This window comes from Vidua chalybeata, chromosome 1, assembly GCF_026979565.1.
Source record: "Vidua chalybeata isolate OUT-0048 chromosome 1, bVidCha1 merged haplotype, whole genome shotgun sequence".
NCBI classification, from domain to species: Eukaryota; Metazoa; Chordata; class Aves; order Passeriformes; family Viduidae; genus Vidua; species Vidua chalybeata.
The window spans coordinates 16,794,226-16,815,885 of NC_071530.1; the positions used below are offsets into that span (position 1 = coordinate 16,794,226).

The window sequence follows — 21,660 nt, forward strand, 5'->3', positions numbered from 1 at the left end:
GCGGGCTCCAATACGCGAGATTTTACTGCTTTGGGTTTTTCTTTTCGGGATTTTTTTTTTTTTTTTTTTTTTTTTTTTTTTTGTTGTTGTTGTTGTTGTTTGCGTGATTTTTCGCAGATTTGAGAAATGCCCGGCGGGGGCCAGGGCTGAGGGCGCAGAGCTCCGCCGCGCACCGCCGGACCCCCCACGCCTCAGCGCAAACGCGGGCGGGGGGAATTTCCCGACCGAACCGCTGTTTGTTTCTTGTTAGTTTTAGAGAATCAGCGTGTCCCGGGAGCGCCGTTACCTGTTGAGTGCAGAAAGGCGTAATTCACGTCTGCTTTTTGACAACCGCAGGGCTTTTTGTCGCAGGTGCAGGTCGGCCTCGGCTCCGCTACCCCCGGGGTTGCTGCTCTGGCGCCGGTTTCCACGGGCTTCTCGGCATCTCCATAGAGCAGGGCTTGACAGCGACATGGACAAACGGCCTCATTACGGGGGCATCGACCCTCGTCCCCCGCCCCCCCGGCCCGAGGCAGGTCCCGCGGCGCTCCGGGGGCGCACAGCCGCGCCCCCGCCGCGGGCTACGGGGGCCTCCCTGCCCTTACCACAGAGTTTGTTTCCGATCCCTCCCGTGAACTTCTGGGCAACCTGACACCAAGCTCTGGCTGTAAGAAAAAAATCGAGGGGAGGGTCCGTGGGGCGGGAGTGGGCTGAGGGCGTCTCGCCCGACCCCCGGCCCCGCTCCCCAGGAACCGCCTGCCCCGCAGAGCCCCGCGGCGCTGGCACGAGTCGCCGTCGGTCCCCGCCGCCCGCACCGCTGCGTCCCGCCGGTCGAGCTGTCACAAAGGGGGCTCCAGCGACCGGGCAGCGCTGTCTCGGCGGCTCCGTCGGGCCGGTCCCGCCCGGCCGCTCGGCGTCCTCCTACCTGTGCCGGGGGTCTCGGCGGCTGCGGAGCCCTCCTCGGCTCCAAAAGGCCAGAAGCCGGAGCCGGGGCTTGCCATGGCGGAGGCGAACCGGCGGGGCGGGCGAGGAGCGGCGATCTGCAGCCCAGGCGGCCTGAGCGAGTGTGCGTGAGTGTGAGTGTGCGGGTGTGTAAGTGCGCGCGGCTGCGCCAGGCGGCGGCAGGCGAAGGGGCGGGAGCGCCCCGGGCACGCGTGGGTGGGAGCGTCTCCCGTGGGCGCCCCCGGGGCGCGCTCCGCCGAGCTGCTGCGGCCGCGCCCCGCAGGCGCTGCTGCCCGGGACGGGGCGGGTGGCTCCACGGGAAGAGGTGCCCGCTGAGGCGGCCAGCGGCGACGGCGTCGGCTGTTCTAAGGCGTGTCCGCACCCTGCTGCATCGGAGGAGCGGGGAGCGGCGGTGGGAGAACGGCAGCGCTCGGGGCAGACCCGAGCTATAGGCGCTGCTTGAGCTGGGGCTGCAGCTGCCCTGGGGGGCGAAGGCGAGCCAGGGTGCCTGTGCCGTCTTCACCCTACCGACGGTCCATCCGGCGGGGCGGGCGGAGAGGGTTGAGCCGTCCGGTGCCGCTGAGCGGAGTGGAATGGTAGTTTTCCAGGTCTTGGCGTGGGCGGCCGCGGTGGTCCAGCCTGGTACCTCGAGGGGAAGGTTGAGACTACGGCGAAGTGCCCTCAGTCCTTTAAAATGCAAAGCGAAGGGAAATCTCCCCACCACACGTCCCACTTTTGCACCGGGGCACCTCCGCACTTGCGAGCCGGGCGCTCCTGGGCGGCGGCGCCGAGGCCGGGCCAGCCCGTGCCGCCGGCGGTCCCGGGGTAGGGAATAGACAGCCCCCGAGCCCCCGCCGTCCCATCGGTCCGGCTCACAGCGACCGGCGGGAGCCCCGTCGGGCCGGGCCCCGCGGAAAAGGCGCTGGTGGAGGGGCCCACGGGGGGGCTGCGCTCCCGCTGTCCCTCCTGCTCCCGGGCAGGCAGTGGCGTCCTGGCTCGTAGGGACATGCTGGAGGAGCCTTACGCGACGACGCGGCTGTCCCCGCGTGTCCCTGGAGCCCCGGGGCGCTCCCGGGGGCTTCCCACAACATTCCGACTTGGGGACCCTGGAGGAACCGCCATCCTGGCTCCAGCCTCGAGGAGGCAGAGGGCCCGGCGGCCAGACGGGAAGGGCACGACAGCAATTGTTCCTATTCCCTTCACGATGTCTCTGAAGGCATCCAAACCTCCCTTTCCCACCCAGCCGGGTCTTCGCGGGAGAGTTTCCCTGCCGCAGCTGTCTCTCCTCTGACACAGGAGGGATTTCAAACCCTGGCCTTGGAGGGGGACAGGCAGGACCACACCAGGTAAGAATGTGGCTCTGCCAAGACGGCTGGTCAAGCAGGGCCCCCACGCAGCTCGCAGCCAGGCCTTGTGTTCAGCCCGGGGCATCTCTCTGCTTTTTGTAGGCACCCACATGGTTATGAGAAATGCCTACCATGAGACCTCACAGAAATGGCTCAATGCTTTAAAACACTGCTGTGGTGGGAAAGCAGAAGAAAACCAGTCCAGGCATCTCTTCGTGTGAAATTAGTCTGTTCCAGTTGCCGTATCACACTGGCTTGCACATAGACAATAACTCCAGCTTTCCACGGCCAGAGGCTGCTGCGAGCCCTTCTCTGCCTTGTTCACTCATGCCCCAGTCCACAGTGTTTTGCCGGTTCTGGATGTAATTCAGACACAATCAACCGTATCACTGCTTTGTACATTTTTATTTACCATTTTATTAATACATGACAAAGCAACTTTAGAACAGATTTCAAAATTTTAACAATTTATAGCAAATTTTACCTTGCAGTACATTTTAATCCAGTGTACAGCCTTGTAACTAGTTACAGATCAGGAAGCGATGGTTATCTGTCTCTGGGGAAAAGGCCAAATGTGTGTGGGGATGGACAAAACCCAGCCCCTGTGGCTGACTGCTGCCGCCAATTGTCACATTTAGGAGAGCTGAGGAACAGAGTAGGATCATGAAATTATGATGGCATCATGAAATTTGCCTTCTCTTGCTTTGCAGCTGGGAACATGCAATTATGAATCCTGAAAGGAAGTGCTGCAATTATCTGTGTGGTTTCTGTGAATTAAGGTCTTTTGAATACGGAATCAGGGGGAAATTTGAACACTGGCTATTGCTTTTATTTTTATTTAATTTCTAGTGGAACTGATTAAGAATGATCATTACATTTCAGCAGCAATCAACCAGAGAGTGTATTTCTATTCCTTTCTTGGTACCCCAGAGATTAAGATTCCTAAAAATCTAATGCAAATGAGAACAAAGCAAACATGATTTAGAAGTTCATCACTTAGTCACAAAGCTCAGACGCAAAGGAGAGGGCTGGATATACTTCCCATAAATGGACATCTCCAACATAAAGATTATACACACAATATTGACCTTTAAAACTAGCTACTAGCTTTACAATAAAGTCAATAATGAAATAAATTGCCATAGTATACTATTCAATTAATTGTATACATTTTCATTAAAGGAACACTTGCCACAAACAGGTCATCCCAAAATTTAAGCAATGTAAACTAAAATAAGCAGAAATTCCCCTATGGTGCTCTTGTATTTTTTCTTCCCTGTAGAACAATTTATTAGAAATAATAACTAAGGTTTTCTGAAGGTGAATATGGAAATTAGAAAGCTTAACCAGGGAACTATAAAGTAAATTATTATTTTGATTGGATGAGACTGATGAAATGGAAAAAAAAGAAATATGCACTGAGGAAAGTAAACTAGACTTAAGCTGTTTAATAATTTTAGGATGTAGCAATGGTACACAAAAGAAAGCTGATTTTTATATTAGGGAAGAATAGGATACATGACTGACAGTGTCCCTTTGCAATGGTCTTGGGCTGTAAACCATAGTAATTCATATTCATATGAACACACACATAAACTTGAAACACTGAAGATTAAAAAAAAAAAAAGGAAACACGTGGTATAAAATGATAAAAAAAATTATGCTAATAAAAGCCAAATGGCAGCAGGAACAGCAGCAGCAGCTAGAACTGCTGGATAAGGCGCCGGCGCTGTGAGGTCTTCCGCAGCAGTCGTCTGTAGTCATAGGGATTATCTTCAGCTTTGCTCTCTTCCAGGGGTCTTTCTACAACCCTCGACCTAGGGATTAAGCACAGAAGTGTTTTAGAAATTAAAGTCAAAACATTTACCGTGGCAAACACTCCTAATCGACTGCTTAACCTCCACCCTTGTTGGGGAAAAATAAAAGGAGAAAGAAAAAAAAATCAGCTGACTTTGCTAGGCCTCTTCCTGTGCTGCACAAAACAGGCACCTCGGAACAAACACATTATATGCTAGAAGCAGATGAACACAGAAGAACATGTTCTCCTGTGAAGGGGACATAATAAAAGGACATAAAAACGTTAAGAGCATGGGGATGCTTTGCAGCAGCATTTGCCTGATGGTTACTGCACCAGATTTTCAGTTGGCATAAATTTGTTTGCTCTGTATTTAACCTGCCTGCAGAGTTCACTGTAAGCGTCCATCTCATTTAATTTTATTTTCAGATGACAAGATGCATTTTGGATGCCACCTCTGACAAGCTGGAATAGTGATGTGGCATCAGCTGTTACCATGGAGCAAGATTAAAAATAAAAGACAGTTATTTAAAAAGTAAATTACTCTGAAATAATTACAAAATTTGTAGTGTTCTACACTTAAGGAGCCCCCACCACTGTCAAAGGTAAACTGCTAAATAAAAAGTACTCAATGCTTCACTTCTTGAAGTAGATTGAGATGGCTGTACAGTCATTGGTTGTACAGTCCTGGTGATATTCAAAAGATACTGAAGTGCAGAAATGTTTATTAATTGCATTCATCTGCCCTCTGAGGTAACTGTAAATTTAGAAGTTACACATATTTTTGTTCACTATGGCTACTTAGGCTGCAATTAGAACAGCAAACAGTAAAGGGTAAGAAATTTGCTCAGTAGCAAAACTCACTCACCTAAACCAGACCTCAGGGTGACAGATTTGATTTGGTGTAACTAACCACCTTAGAAATGCAACATTTTCTCATGGTTGTAAACTATATGGTAATTCCCTGATACTTTTAATTACATGTTTTCACTTTCCTGAAACTAATTTAGATACTATGTGAAAAAAAGGCCAGAAATGAAATACATAAGGTGCACAAAATATTCTACATTTGTAATGTTCTACAAACATTTCCTCCATTTCTACAGATGCGTTTTCAAATTCAGTGCTCATCCCAGGCTTAGCATTTCCCTTAAAACTTTGACCTAGATAGTTTTCCAAGCTTTTCTTACATTTAGGAACATGCAAGAAGATACAACTATATTAAGATACATAGATGTGTGTTTGTATGTGCAGTGTGTGTGAGTGCACTGGCAAGAGTGAGAATATGAATTTCCTTAGCCTCTCAGTGGTCACCCTCTATTGAAGTCTATGTGGGAAGAAAGGAGGTTGAGCAAACCCTCCTTTTGGGGTTTTTCTCCTGTCTGTCCACCTTGGCGAGGCGCATGCAGGCTACAGACAACTGTGCTTCTACAGGACAGCAGGAGAAGGAGGCAGTCAAGCTGGAGTCCTACCTGCAGAAAACATGCAGAAAGTTTGGTGCACATCCACCCTGTTTAAAACCTAACTAATCAGAAATACCGTTTTTAGGTTCTGCTTCAGTTTAATTTTATTTTAGATCAGAGATGCAGAATGTCTGTCAATCTGGCCCTTGGGAAACCAAAAACTGGCAGGTAGGCTGAACACCAATCACACTGGAATTTATCCCTCTTGCACAGAGAATATGTGAGATATTCCCATTTTGAGATGGAAAATTTTAGCTATATGTTTTACAACATAATTTGGCAAAGTTTCATGTCTAAAGTAATAGATTTATGTGTAATTTGAAAGTGCATTTCTTTTCTTTTTATTAATATTTTGAATATGTCAACAAGGATAATATTTATTTTTCCTATTACTACTCTGTATGAATTACCGCTCAGTAGCTCGTAAAATCGAAGTCCTGCGCTCAATTGGGTATCTCTTCCTTCTTGTGGTAGTGCTGCTGTCCTTGGAGCTGGAGTCAGTAGATGAAATTTCTTGGTAGTAGATATCAAAATCTAGCACTTTGCTCAGACTGTCAATAAATAAGAACACTAGGTCAATAGTATCACTTTTCAATATTATTTTCAGCATACAAACCCAAGGCAGCCAAATATCATTATTCTGTTTACGTGTTGAGGATCTAAGGAAAAATATATACAGGCACAAAAAAATCAGTCTCTGAAGTGTGACTGCTGTACAACATAGATATTGAGAATTTGGAAATGCTAAGTACTTTTATATATTCATAAAGGAGACATGACTGAAATTTTTGGGGTTTGCCATTAGACTCAGTGGAGAGGCATTTTTATGGTATAATTAATCTGATCTATTTTAGAAATCTCTTTGAACAAAAGATGAATAATTTTCCTAAATATGACTACTTTTTTCTCTGAGTAGAGAGTCTAAAGCAACTAGTTTAGATATGGGTGTCAATAATGCAGATATCTCTTATTTTGTTAGGTGAATGCTATCCAGGATATTATACATACAGAAAAAAAAATCAATCCCAACATCCATTTTAGAATGGCTAAGGAAAGAAATAATATCCTAAAAAGAAACTGAATAGAGAAGTTCAGAATTCAATCCTCACATTGTTAGAAACCAGAAGTAATCAATTGATTTCACTTGCTATGTTCCACTAATACAGAGTCAACACATGAGAGAAGATGCAGTCAGAGAACTGGTTAACTATATTTAAGATGAGTGAAACTTAATTGAGGCCAATGAGAGAAAACACTAGATTTTGGTGTGTTAGGGTTTTTTTTTTTTTTTTCCCTAGACTGGAGTCAATAGGTATGAAATTTTTTTAGGATCCAAATGACATGAGAAAAAATGCTGAAAGAGACCAAATGTGGGGGACATGGATATAGCGTCGATCCTTTAAGCTGCGGCATAATCAAGTGCAATTTAAACTGTGGTTGAATGAAGCTCAATGCTGTGAGCATATTTTAAATAAATGTAATGTCATGCAACATCCTCTAAGATACATAATTTAGCCATGGAATTTGTATTCTGCAAGTTTGTATTGAGCCGAGGACAGTGTAGAGAGCCCATTCATCTGGCAGCTGAGCGAGCTGCTATCGCACACGTGGTGCCACAGCAGTGCCACTGAGGGGGCAGCAGGAAAGCCTCAGTATAGAAACACAAATAAAATAAAGCTATGATGTATGTTAGGAGCTGCCAACCAGGTCTGCAGCACTCATAAGGATCTACTATACAGAAGGACAGAATATACCTATTGCTTACTTCTTTGCTGCAGAGACCCATCAAAATAGGTTAGTTACACTGGGAAGAAAACACTTCTGGTTCAAATTTCAAGGGCTACTCTTCTTTAGCTGTTATTCATAGTTATTGTTTTAATTTTTTATTATCTATTTCCAGACACTCATATATTTTTAGGAGAAAATTTTGACAGTCTTTGTATTTTTGCTGACAAAAAAGAACTGGTTGCCCATTTGCTTTGACTAGAATTTTAAGCACCTTCAATTATTTTCTGTGTCAGAACTATCTTTGATGAGGACCTTATCTTATTATAATGTCTGTGTTACCATGGTAAAGGACCACGTTTTAGGAAAACTGAATGGCTGAATTCTGTAATGGATTTTAGTCAATGAAAATTTATTCTCCTGGTTGAAGTACAGCTAAGAACTATTCTAGAGTACTGGAGTGACAATAGTGAGATAATGAAAAAAATTACCTTTCTTTCCGTGGTTTCCGTTTTTCATCTTGTATTGATTTCTAAGAAAAGAAAAAGTAATTTAAAATAATAAAAGGAAAGCTTATGCAAATTTACAATTCATCAGTGTTAGGTAGGAGAGTGTTGTATATTTTTCAGTAAAAGAAATTATAAAAAATGAGCAAATGACCCAGAAAACCCTCTTTTAAGAACCTCTGAGACTGCGAATGAGATTACCATTGTTGCTCCCAAATTTGTTGCCATACTGTGAAAAAAAAGCCAAAGTAATGATGATCAGAACAGAAAAAGGAGGTCTAAAACTTTCAAATAGCTATAGTTGTTTTAATGAAGTTGACAACACTATCTCACTGAGGCATATTTACTGTGATGCCATAAGAATTTCCATTAATAGAACCAATGCAGTGGGAAGAGGCATAATCCTATTCTCATTAATGCCAATGTAGTCTTCAAACAGGTTTAGTAGAATAAAATGGACAAAGGCCCCATTTAAAAACAATAGAATAGGTGACAAAAGAACCTTTAGGATACAAGATTTCTAAAAATGCAGAGGAGAGAAGATTTATAAGGAATGTGAATAATTTCTTATCTCTATTAGAGTTCTATCCCTACAGCCAAAACAATGCTATGTTGCAGCACCTAACACATCATACTTCAAAGGCAGTATTTTTTAGTGCAGATTGTGGTCTTAATTGTGTTTCTTGCAAATGAGTGAAAGTGTATTAGAACTAGGGACTGTAAAGTCACTGAGAATCAGAAATCCTAATGGACTTCAGTATGCAGGCAAATGAACATGACATATAATTCCAAAATGATAGGATGATTTAAAGAAATATACCCTAAAATAAAGTTCTCATGCCTTATATAAATAATGGGCTATTGTCAGGTTTCATTTATACTTGTATACCCCTGCAGGTCATCTGATAGGCAAGATGTGTGAGAATGTAAGGCCTCTAATTAATGTCTGTAGCATGACGTGAGAGAAATTTCTGATTTTGCAAAAGATAGAGATTTTTTTTTTTTAAAATGCACTCATTTTTTTTTAAATGCACTCAAGAAAAGCATTTATTCACTTTCATATGATCTGAGCTTGATAACAATCTGTGAATGCCTGAAGGTCACAGAGATTTTTAATAAGGTAGAAAATCTGTAACAGCTGGGAAAGCTGACTGCCCTCTAAATCTGACTACCATCCTAAGTTAGAGCTTAATCACTTACCCAAGGTCTAAGAATTTAACAACTAGTAGGTCTCCTTTCTAAGCTTCAGATTTTTATGTTGAACCTTTCCCTGACCAGTGAACTTCATGTCACGAAGTCAGGTTAGGTTTCTCTTTTTCACACCGTCTTGAAAATACAACTCATTGAAGGTAATGTTGATTAATACCTTGAAAAGCTGTTACTAAAAAATTGATTAAAAATCTCCTGGCACTACTGCAGTTTTTGTTTGCATTGATGCCATGGCTGTTTTCTGGTATGGAGCTGGCTATGTAACAAATTAGCTCTCAGAAAATACTATACTCCTGACCTTATAGTCTTTAGTTCCCTAAATAGGCATTTACTTCAGAATTGTGCTTCTCAGAAATTTCCAAATACAGTTTCTGTGTCGGGCCTTTCATTTCAGTCCACAAAACAAATTTTATTCTTATATGCAAATTTATTTTTAAGAATGTATTTTTTTTTTCAGAATATCACTGTTCCAAAGCTGTGTTATTTCAAAGTCCCAGAATAAAACATAGCTGTATTTGTCTTTTTTTGGTATGCCAGACACAACCATCCCTACAGGCCCTGGTGACACCTTCTGTTGAAAGGAGAAGCAATTGCTACGGTTAGTTTATTAGCTGGGTTCTCACCGGCTGTTAAAATAGGTCACTAAGATACAGGCACCTCGAGCAAATCAGTTTAATTGCTTTTTTTGTTGGAAGTGCTTTCTGAGCTGCTTTTACATTTTCACTCTTTCTGCTTACTTTCTTGCCTTTTTTCCTATGTTTAAGGGCACTGAAGTCAAGAGGGGAAAGCAGCACTCGGTATCTGAACTCGGACCAAAGACTATATATAGTGACACTCAAATCCATTAGTCTCCTGAGCTGTTGGTATTTGCCAGTGCCTTCATAATCACAATCTGACACATTTGTAAAGGAAGTTACAGTGTGCATACTAATACAATTTATTTTAGTATTTGCTCTCTTTGCAAGATCAAGTACTAATTTAGATGCTCAAAATAGCTCCAAACAAACCTGTGCCTCTCCTAGTTCTCTCCTGTGACTTACAAAGAAACTGTGGAGACAGGGCACTTGATGTGGGTATTGAAAATGCAAATGCTACTTATGCCCATAATGAAAGTGTGTTTAGGTGCAAAAGTAAATACTAGTCTGGCATAGCTCCCCAGTCTGGTAACTCTGTACTTCCATTTCAAGTCTCGTTTGAAATTTGAGGTTTGTGGCCTGCCTCCTTTCAGCAGGACACAGGTTTTATGCTGCATTAGAAAAGAATAATGGGAATTGGGCAATTAGAAAGATAGTTTAGGTGGGAATTATCTCACAGTTTTAGCCCAGAAAAGCTTCTTAAACTCACATGTATTAGAGTGTAGTAGGTGGAGTCTTCTGGATTATTTAATGTCTTGGGCTTCCGTGGCCTTCTTGGGGGTCTCTGCATTGGGCGAGAGTCTTCTACTTTGGCCACAACTGTAAAAAAGCAGAAGACAGCAAAGCTTATTTCTTCACAGAACTGGAGGCCTTTGGAAAAAATAAGACAGAATTTCACCAAAGGGAGAAAAAAATCCACACAGCCACTTTTACTGCTTGCAGTAATTCGAGTAAGCAACTAATTTGGACATTTTCATCAGCAGAGAATGTGTTTATCCATTTGAGTCCTGACTGCCCACAGGGACAAATGCCACATAATGAATGCCAGGCTGGAACAACCCAGAGGTCTGCCTGGCACAGGCCTCTCCTTCTGAAAAGGGCTGATGCTCCACATTCAGAAAAGGGCTCCGAAGGGTAATGACTACTGTGAGGCCACTGCCTCGTAATGGACACCTGTGTGGCAGGGGTGATGTTTTTTTCAGACTCAAGTAATCTTTAAGATGCTGAATGAGGGAATTAGCATTAGGCCTCTGTTTCAGAGGTTGTCCTCTACATTATCACAGTGAAGATCTTCCTCCAGATCTCCTGCTGAGGCTTTTCATTTCAAGCCAAATCATGTGCCACTGGGCAACACAGCATGACCATGTCCATCACATCCAATGTAGTCTATGTTAGTGTACTCAAATTCTGGTCTCTATTTCTGCAAAAAACATTCTGCAAACATGTGAAAAATGCCTTCATTCTAATAGAAATGAAATCAAGATCTTAACACAAAATGGAACTATTGTCCCCTGGCAGTCTCCCAATTCAGAGTTAGACACTGACTTGCAGATTACATTGGCTGGCACATAGATAACTAGAAAAATATCTTGGGTATTTGCTTGTTGAAAATCTATATGCAATTCTGACAGTGCTAAGATACAGGGCTGCTTAGGTTCATAGGTTGTTTGGCACAGAGACAACAGAGTGTAGGGTTCCTAATGCATAGGAAGACCACAGAACTGGCCCTGGAGGGACAAGAGACCACAAATATGGTAACCTGGTGAGCTTGGTCTCCTTCCCTTCAGCTTCAGCTACAGGAAATGTTAATGGCAACAGCAATTACTTCATGATGAAGGAGAAAGAGGTTGCACAGCAGCAGAACATCAATGGCAGAGATGGGTCATGGAGACACATGAGGGGTGGTGAATGAAGTCCCAGAACAGTGAACTGAATGTCTAAGGTAACTTGCATTATCCAGTGAGGTTTGATCTTGCCCTTGTCCCATCACAGATATACTAAGGACAGTCCATGAGAAAAAACATCTCATTCATAAATTAATATAGTGTGAGGTTGGAATGGGGATCTAGATCCCAGTGAATTACTAAAGTGTGTTTTGCTGATATGATCAACTTCCACAGGAAGTTAAGTAAACTTTAACACCATTTAGTTCCCCTATGACCATCAGAAACCCTTTTACATGATAGAAATAAAAACTCTCCCATGTACAGCAGACATCTTTTTAATTAAGGGTAAGGTAGCACAATAATTTAAAATGAGAAATGACCAGTAATACATCAGTGTTGACTCCTGCAAAATTAGCTGTTTAAATTTTTTGTTATGTGTGATAAATAAAGGCTTGTAAAGGTTATGGGTATACAGAGAAGCCAGAATGAATAATGTTAATTTAATTGTAGTTGGATAATGATTACATTTATTGTTTTAGTTTCTTATCTGAAATGCAGACTGCTTCTTCGGTAATGAATGAGCAAGTATCTTTTTAACATTTTGCACCTAAGAGAACAATGGTGTTTTTCTAAGCCAGTTTATAGATAATCCATGTTAAACAATGAATTTTAGATGCAATAAATTAATTTCAGTAACCTGTATTAAATATAAGTAAGATTCCTTGATTTCAATAGGTACAGCAGGCTTGACTGGGCTATTAATATGGGCTGTTGCTACCTTGTTGCATTTCAAATGGGCCACCTGGAGTAATCTGACTTTCCATTTGTTTGAGAGAAGAGGCATATCTTCCCTATTTTATATTTAAACACGAGAGGAGTCCAAAGTAGAAACACTACCTTAAAAAAATCCCTTAAAATTCAGTGCTGTTGAATAGAAACACCTAACACCCTGTCTGTAGGACATTCAAAAATTTTGTCAGAGATCACGACTGCATGAAAATCTGAAAAAATAAATGAAGTCAAATTGGGGGCACTAGGAAAATCCCAATGAAAAGGCTCTCATTATGCCTAAAGATTTTTTACTGTCTCCTAAGAATGCATCACTGTGTAAGCTGTTACATTATTTAATTCATCAATGTCAAACAGATAAAGCATTATTGTATTCTAGATTACAATTATTCCAACTGAAATTACTTGTATACTTCTTGTGTGTGTGCTCTGCAAAGATTGCTTTATACATTCAAAAATACCATTTTGACAATGATAAAGGTTTTATTAAAAAAAAAAAAAGCTTTTCATCTCAGCTCTTGTGTTGTACATATGTGTAAGCTGTGCAAAAGAATTGAGGAGAAAGAAATACCATGTTGGGGCAGGTAGCCTTCTAAGCTTGGACCTCCATCATTCCTTTTTAAAACTGAATACAGGAATGAAAATGCATTTCAGAGTTTTGCCTCCAAATTACACAGTAAGGTTTTGCTTTCTTTGTTTCACCAGAAAGTTAAGCTGTGATTTCCTTTTGCACTTAGATTTGCATGTTCACTGGCACTGAAATTCAGCAGATGTGGTAGCTACTTGTATTGGATAATACAAAGTAAAATTTGCTTTTTTATTAGTTTCTGATAAATACAGAAATAATTTACTTAGGAAAATTAAAGGTTGGGGGTGCAAATTAAATACCCAAGTGTGATAAATAGTGAGTTTGATGGACTTGTTTTCCAGATGGCCTATACCTTTCTGCAGCAGGCAATGAAGCAGAAAGGAGGAGTGAAATAATTCACCTATTAACAGGGTAATTACATTACTTCTGTATTCCATTACAAAGAAAAGGTTTTTTTTGAAGTCTAGTCTCTCCATAGTAAAGTCTCTTGTAGCTTATTTTTCCTTAAGACTTAAAGTATCTTTAGCAAGATCTAGCCATGTGCTTTTTATGTAAAAGGAAAACCAATGTTTCCCCTCTAACAGTAATTTAAATAGATATTTTACAGATATGGTACAAAAACCATTCACACACTAGCTGTTGAAGTGCTTTGGAAGTGCCAGGTTGGCACTACCATCCCTATCCTAATAGAATGGTAAATAAGATGCACAAAGACACATGGAGACTTGTTTAAGGCTACATCCTAGTTAGGCATTAGCAGAGCTAAGGACTGGAGAGCTGTGCTGAGGCTCCCATCTCTGCTGCCAGCCCACACCTTGCTGTTGTATCTACCTGAAGAGGTGCTGTCAGTGCTGGGACACACCTCAGGAGCAATGTGTAGGAGAAACTGGAAACTTTGATGTGACACAAACATTCCCTAAAGGGTTTATCAGGAGGAAGACAGATTGAATAACAGGTTGAAATGGGGGGATTTTCCTCCTCAGACTTCCCAAGTGTATTGAGTCAGTACTTGGTTAGTCAAAAAAAAAAAAAAAAAAAAAAAAAAAAAAAAGCTAAACCAGTGATGATAATAAAACTTGAAGTTCTTCTCCATGAGAATAAATGAAATACAGTATGGCTGCCAGATAACATTCAAAAAAGTTTAGTAAATCTAAGAAAAATTCTTTATTTATATCAGTATCTCAGCTAGCTCATTTAGCACTACTACAAAGGTTCCTACCTAAGTTGTACACACACTCAATTCTAAAACAAATAATTACTTTCATACTCAGCCCTCACTGAAAGCTCCAAATACGTTGAAATGTTTATACACTATGCCAGTGTATCCTGAACACCACCACAAACTTCATGAACTGAGGAGAGCTGCATGTGCTTGAAACATTCAAGGATGAGCAAAAATGATTGAATAAAGATAAGTCAGTATCAACAGCCCTTTAGGTTGAACTATCTGTACATTCTGACATACAATGATAAGCTCGGAAGACAGCAATCTTGAGGAATCAACATCTGTGGAGGCTAATGTAAATTAACTATGACTTACAACAGATTTCATACTGAAGACTGGAGAAATAGTGGTTACAGCTGTGATAAATATCGAAGGGACCAAAGGTCTCTATTTATTAAGCCACCTGGAGAAACAGACAAAGCCATCTTCACATCATTTAAGTGAAATGTTACATGCTTGATTTAGAGCTGATCCACATCTTAGGGAGACGGAAGTATAAAGCCAGGCTCAGAATTAAGCAGGAAGGATAACAAAAGGAAAAGCAGTAATTGTATAGGTTTTGTAGAGGGAGTTGAAAGTAATCAGTAAAAATGGAAATACAGCAACTGGAATTCCAGGACTTGATAATGAGAAGCTAATAGTTACTACTGCTTACATCATCTATGTGCACACCATTTTACTGTTCTAATTGTACACAGCATGAGGATGCAACTACTCAAGTTTGGAATTTGCACTGAGAAAAGCACTACTCTTCAACATTCTGGTTAGGAACTTTTAGGTATTTTTAATTCATGTAATGTTTAACATAGCCAGATTTGGGAATTACAGCTGATGGCTGCAAATTCTTAGCAATCTGGAAAAAAAACCAGAGGATTACTCTGGCACAGACCTAGAAGTAGAAACTGCAAGAGACTGAGAACTTTCAGATTGTGTACAGCAGAGGTTGGCAGTGTTCAATCTCTCACACCTAAGTCCCACAGCCCCACTGAGAGAAGCAGTTTCAGTCTCTGGCTGACACTAATACAGAATGACAGAATAATAAACATTGGAAAAGACCTCTAAGATCAGCCTTAACCACCTTGCCAGGTAGACCATGGCATGAAGTACCATGTCCAGCTGTTTCTTAAGCACCTCCAAGGATGGTGACTCCACCACTTCCCTGGGAAATCCTGGGAAATGCTTAAAAACCCTTTCAGTGAAGAAATTCCTCCTGTTGTCCAGCCTGCACCTCCCCTGGTGCAGCTGGAGGCCATGTCCTCTTGTCCAGTCTCCAGCTGGCTGGGAGAAGAGCCCAACGCCCACCTGGCTGCACCTTCCTTTCAGGCAGTTGTAGAGAGTGATAAGGTCACCCCTGAGCCTCCTCTTCTCCAGGCTAAACTCCCCCAGCTCCCTCAAATGGTCCTCATTGGAGTTGTGTTCCAGACCCTTCACCAGCTTTGTTGCCCTTCTCTGGACTTGCTCCAGCACCTCTCATTTCTCCAAGTCTGGTGACCTGGGATTACTGCTTTTTAAGAGAGGATATTTAATGGAAATGGCTGTGTTCCACTTCCACAACCTCCCAGACTGTGTGCTCTGCCATGGATCTGAGCAACTCCCAACACAGATCTTCTACATCCTGGCTGTGTGCCCAAAGGACTACTCCTGTAGCTGAGAACCACCAGCCAGCAGTGCTTGCCTACCATTTTTCTCTAGTCCCATGCCTCAGTGCTCCCTGGCTGACTACTCACTTGCAAAGAAGAAAGTCTGGCTGGTGAATACTGCTCTGCTCAGCTAGTGCTACACAGGCTCCCTTTTCCTTGCAAAGCCTGCCCATTAAATTCCCGTAAATAGTGCAGCCTACAGCGGGAGGAATCCTGGATGAAAACCCTGCTTGTCTCATTGCCTTATTTAGTTGAAAATGTCCTCAGCTGCATCGGGGTTCCTCATACCATGTATATTTCATTCTAAATATAGAAAATTCTCTTCCTGATATTTTTTACTTGAACTGTCATTTAATAAGTAGAGGGATGAGCACTATGATTCATCTGGAAAAAAAAAAAAAAGAAAAACATTTCCTCCCATAATGATCAAATTCCCCTCACTTCAGGCTTTGATCTCAAAAAACCTGACAGCAGCCATTTGTGCATCTGTTCTAACACCACAGCAACCCAAGACTCACTAGCAGTCCAAGGGTGCAGTTCTGGGGTGCAGCCATTACATTTGGCTGAAAGCATGAAAGAAGTAAATATAACCTAGTCAGAGATTCTAGCCATGGGGAATTTTGTTTTTTCCCAGGGACCTTGTGTGGCTTGCTTTCTGCATTTTAAAAAAATGAAGAAACTCATTTAAGAACAACTTAACCTTGTGGATTTAAGATTAAATTAACCTTTTGCTCAGATATTCTTTGAACTGCAAGCTTTACATTTTTATTAAAAACAAACAAACAAGCAAACCATTTAAAAAATGTGAACATTTGTCACAGTATGCCATTAGCTGTCCCCTCAGTTCCTCCCCTTCTATGGGTAGCAGATGTAATAAAATATTTTATCAGAGGAAGTGGTAAATTGTGTTACTGCACAATGGCCACCTACCCACAGACAAAGGCAGCCAACCTCTCCTATCTAGCTATAAAGTACAATTAACGTGCAATTCATTCTCCAAAACAACATATATAAATAGTGAAGCTGATGAAAAAGTATAAATAAATGTAAATGATCGATGTAATTACAAATAGGTAAATATCACATGATTTAAAAAACACCTAAAGCTCAACAATCCCTGCCTTCCTAAGAGTAGGACAGGAAAAGCAGCCATAGAGGGAAAGCTGCAGTAAAAGCATATCCTTCTGTAAATGAGTGTGTATAAATCCCACTGTAACACATAATGTAGGCAGGTAGACAGGAAGGTTCCTCCCTATTAATAAGGCATTGGATCACCTCGTCTACCTGCTTCACTTTAGCATGACCATCTGCAGGACCTTACCTCAAATCTTTGGGGGTTTTGTAGATATTTTACTATATTGCATAGAGGAAGAAAATACAATATTCAGAATGTTGGTAACTCTTGTGTTTTAGACAGTAAAACTTAAATGAACTGAACACAGGCATATTGTTACTTAAATATTCTCTGCATCTAGTTAGATCATGTTTGATATGATAAACATCTACTTAAGACAATGCAGCTTTGTGATAAAGCCAGTTTCCAACTGGCTTAAAGGCAAACTGTGGAATTACTGCAGTATATTGTCTTCACTATCATGTGCATTGGTCATAGCTGGAAAAGAAACAGTTTTCCTGTCATGTGAATTAAGTTCAAGTGTAGAAAAAGAAAGTTCACATTCCACACCAAGAAAGGTTTTCCAGTGGACAGGTTAGCACACTTTACCACTGGAAAGCTTCTACACTGTGACACCGCAGGGTTTTACAGCAGCATGACATTTTCAGAGATATAGGGAAGTGAAGTGGCTGAACGGTCACCCTTTTAGGCAGGGTTGGATGCACAGGTGACAAACCCTGGCAAGCTTTTGTCTCCTATATAGCTACTTAAATTAATAGCACTGTGAAGGGTAGATGTCACTGCATTTTGCACATGGCAGGAACATACTGGTACATTTTCACCTGGTTCACTCATGCAAGTGATGAGATCTTTAACCAATAAAACAAGGATTTGTATATTCCCTTTCCTTCTATCTACCTCTTTTCTCTAGCTTCTGTTGGAAAATGTGTTAGAACCAAGAGGTGTTTTCCAAAGCATACTTTTTTAACTTCTCAGATTTATCTTGTAAAAAAAGCAGCAGTATTTAGTAGAGAACTTAATATAAGACCATTAATGACAATCACAAACCTTGCTCTGTCGTTAATGAAAGGTCATAGCACTTAGTTTTCCATTTCCCATTTTTGTTTTCTTGCAGACTTTGGTCTTGGAAACAGGCTGAACTACACAGATTACCTACCAGCAGCTGGTTTGCACTTAGAGGTGTAAACACCAAGCCCTCATTTTAGCAGCTTGCCCATTTGAGAGGACTCCAAAGTGGGATTGAAGTAATTTTAAGTTCTTTTCAATGTAGTCATGGGAACAGAAAGAAGTTTCATCACACATGACAACTGAATCCACAATGTTATAATGAAAATAGCACAACTAGCCCTGGGCAGTGAGAGACAGCCCTAGATCTTATCCTAGTTTTTCCCCAGAGGCAGTGCAGTGAGCTCACACAAGCCCTGCCACACAAATGGAGACACAGCCAGTTATCTGCCACATTTGCTCTCATCCTCCACATCTGCAGCCCAGGACATGAACTGAGAAAATTCCCTGTTACATCTATTGCAACAGAAGAGGTCTGAGCAACTCTGTCAGTTCTTTGGGTCCTTTTGGTGGAGTTCAGGTCTTAATGATCTGCATGCTCAGAATTCCATGTCCTCTTTATTCTCCCAGTACTCTCTCCAATGCCACCCAAGCTGCTCCAAGCATGTTTGCATTTTGGGAACCTTCACTACCCATGTCAACCAGAATATAAGTAACTCTGGAGCGTATTTCTAGAGATCACACCCTCTTCAATGTGTGAGTTAAATGGATGCTGATATTAATAAAACTTTACAAGCAATTACAATACATGCAATACATTCAACATACTCACCAACATGGGTAGGAGTTACAGGTTTTGAATAACCTCAGTTGTATCTGTGGATAGCTAAAAATTCACTCAGCATATATGTCATATACTTTAGTAAATTGTTTGACATATTACTTAAAAAACTGTTGTGTTTTGAAAGCATAGTCCCATATCATACCAATAGCATACACAGTTGAGAGACAACTGAGTTAAAAAGAGCCAATATGGAATTTCACCAAATAAAAGTATTCCTAGAGATTTTGTGTCTAGATTCATTCAGCAATCCTAAGCAGCACTGAAACAAAAGACCAAAAAAATCGGTAAATACATAAATCCCAGCCATGGAAACTGTGTTCCAAACATGTACTGATATGGGCTTAATACAAAAATATACAGCCAGAGTAATATGAGAAGCTGGAATAACTCATCTACTTGTTCCCTGACATGACCAGGAGTAGCTTCTTGTCAGTCCTATTTACAAATGAAAATTCTGCCAACAGTAAGGTTAAACATTACCTGATTGACAAACATGAGAAGAAAGCCGGCCATTAGCTTGCTTATCTTTGGACATCATCACAGGTCTCAGCTGATGGGACAATATCATTTCATTCAGTTTTTGCTGCAATGCTAAGTAATCCTCAGATAATTTTGATATCTGAAAAATATATTTTTACATTATTATAGAAATAAGTATACATGTTCCAAGGTAATCAAAGGTAAAATAGTGGACTAGAGAATTAATTTAAATGGTATTGCCCCACCGATTGCAGTGCACACCCCTACCACATTTACCTCCTCATTTCTTGAAAAGAAATGAAGATGGGAAAAACAAGACACATAGGAAACTCAACACTGTAGTCCAGTCCTACAGCTACTTCTCATTGGTTCACACACATGGGCAGATGGTGCCTTGCTGATGCAAGATTGCTTCTACAGCTGTAAGCATACTTCTTTGCACATGTGCAAGTCTCTGACATTGGCACAGCAACTTTAGTTTCATTTACAGGGACATTTCACACTGAATTAGGGACCTCGATGGGTAAACAAACATTTGAAAGGCAAAGCTTCTGCATTTAACTTAAATCAGATTAACATTATTTTTGCCAGTACTCTTTGACTTTTCCTCCTTCCTGAAAAGGATGTTTTCTCTTGCAAACCAAAATACGCATTTTCATAGAACATACATTACAAAATCTCTGTCTTAGTTGAGAGAGCAAAACCTTTGTGCCATAGAAGTCAGTAAAATAACTGCCATTCTGTCGCTGGTCAGAGTATTATGCTCCATCTACACTGCTTACAAGCTTCTTACCTGTCGTGAAAAGGCTGCCAAATCACAAGCCTCTTTCTCTGAGTCTCCCTTCAGTGTCTTAGAATCTTCAGCCTCTGTACTGGTGCTTTCCTTAGCGTTTGTTGTTTGGGGATTATTTTGAACATGTATTGCTTCTTTTGGTTCCTTTACTGTTTTCTCTTGACTTTTGCAAGGTAGTTTCCCTTCTTTTCTGAGTTGTCCTCTCCTTCTGTAACCCCGGTAATTGCTCTGAATTACTACTGCTGCCTTCTCTTTGTCTTCTGGACCTTGTTTTTCTGCCTCAGCTTGCTTCCATGAGCCTCTTCTTAATGACTCTTTTCTTGTGATTCCTTTACCTCCTGTAGGCATCGCTGCCTCATGCTTAATGTAGTTTCTTTCCACGTCCCTCTCAGTCCTGGGCTCGACCACAGCAGATTCTTGATTTTGCCAGTCTGCACTGAGTGTGTCTTGATTATCTTGCCCTTGCTGGGGTCTAGGTTCACCTGAGGTTTTGACAGAAGATTTGCTGGGTAACTCTTCCAAAGAGTCCTGTTCTTCACCTTCACTAACCTCTTCTACTGCCAGGTTCTGCTTCACAGAAGCTGCCTCTCCTTCAGTAGATGTTTGCTGTTGCTCCTCTCCATTCCCTGTATCACTGTACCCTGAGCACTTGCTGTCAGTGACAGCACCAGGTTCAGCTTGAGTCTCCTCGCTTGCTACTTCTTCCAATGTATCATTTTGAGCTGGCTGCAGTTGTGCTTCAAGGAATTCCACAGCAGATAATTCATCCTCTGCTATGGCAGCTGCTTCTTCTTCTGTTCTAGGGAGGGCACTCTCCACTTCAGTTGGACTTTCCTCAGGATCTTGAAGTTCTTCATAATTTTCCTTCTTGCTAATGGTTGCTGCATTTTCAATTTCTTGCTTTCTAAGTGATTTCCTGAACGGAACAGAGTTTTGGGCAAAAATTACACTGAAGGAGATGAAGAATAGAGACAACTTTGCAACTACCTTTGGTGACCTTTGGTACTAACTGGAAATTTGATACATTGCAACATGAGAAAGATTTAGTACATATAGCTGAAATTAAAGAGAGCAATTTCTATTATTATTATTATTATTATTATTATTATTATTATTATTATTATTATTATCTCTTAAAGTGAAAAGGGATAATATTATTATCGTCGACATCATCATCTCTTAAGTTAAAAGGGACATCTCTGTTAAACTTCACAGAAAATTGCCAGGAAGACAATCTAGGTGGTGTGAGAGCTGATAAAACAGTAAAGAATTAATTTAAATGTTAACAAAAACATAAGGCATAAACCTCTTAGCATTTCAAGAATGTATATATACATACAATCCTAAGGGTATTCTGTGTTTCCTCTGTCATCAGCTTTGCTTATCTTGAACAGTGACTTAAAATGAGAACAGTTCCTTGTAGATATCTATCTCATTCTTGTCTGAACATTTTTTTATTATGAGCTAATTCCAAAAAGAGACTCATCTATAGATTACATTAACATTACAGGTAGGTACAGTATTGTTGATCTTTCTCCTACATGTGCCTTTATTCCTTGGGCTTGAAAAGATAAGAAAATTTGCTACTGCCATTAAAAACCTTCACATAAATATATATTACTTCTGCATACATATCTAGAATAATCCTAATTTTCTTCACTCTTATCTTATAAT

At 41.2% G+C, this 21,660-nt stretch overlaps 2 protein-coding genes across 3 annotated transcripts in view; both read right to left on the minus strand.

The window, feature by feature from the left end:
• GAD2 (glutamate decarboxylase 2) overlaps positions 1-1,158 on the minus strand; it is a 41,896-nt gene extending 40,738 nt beyond the window's left edge. The window contains exons 1-3 of the mRNA XM_053960371.1: positions 905-1,158; positions 585-644; positions 287-439 (exon numbers count right to left, since the gene is read on the minus strand). Of these exons, the coding sequence (XP_053816346.1) occupies positions 287-439; positions 585-644; positions 905-980 (289 nt within the window). The 5' untranslated portion in view covers positions 981-1,158. The remainder of the gene's footprint in view (positions 1-286; positions 440-584; positions 645-904) is intronic.
• Positions 1,159-2,677: 1,519 nt separating this feature from the next.
• MYO3A (myosin IIIA) overlaps positions 2,678-21,660 on the minus strand; it is a 115,126-nt gene continuing 96,143 nt past the window's right edge. The window contains exons 30-35 of one of the 2 annotated variants that reach the window (XM_053962972.1): positions 19,987-20,902; positions 19,194-19,332; positions 10,310-10,419; positions 7,742-7,782; positions 5,936-6,076; positions 2,678-4,084 (exon numbers count right to left, since the gene is read on the minus strand). In XM_053962972.1, coding sequence (XP_053818947.1) covers positions 3,970-4,084; positions 5,936-6,076; positions 7,742-7,782; positions 10,310-10,419; positions 19,194-19,332; positions 19,987-20,902 — 1,462 coding nt within the window. In that variant the 3' untranslated portion in view covers positions 2,678-3,969. Of the gene's footprint in view, positions 4,085-5,487; positions 5,535-5,935; positions 6,077-7,741; positions 7,783-10,309; positions 10,420-19,193; positions 19,333-19,986; positions 20,903-21,660 lie in introns of those variants that run through there. The other variant, XM_053962980.1, reaches the window with a different exon arrangement.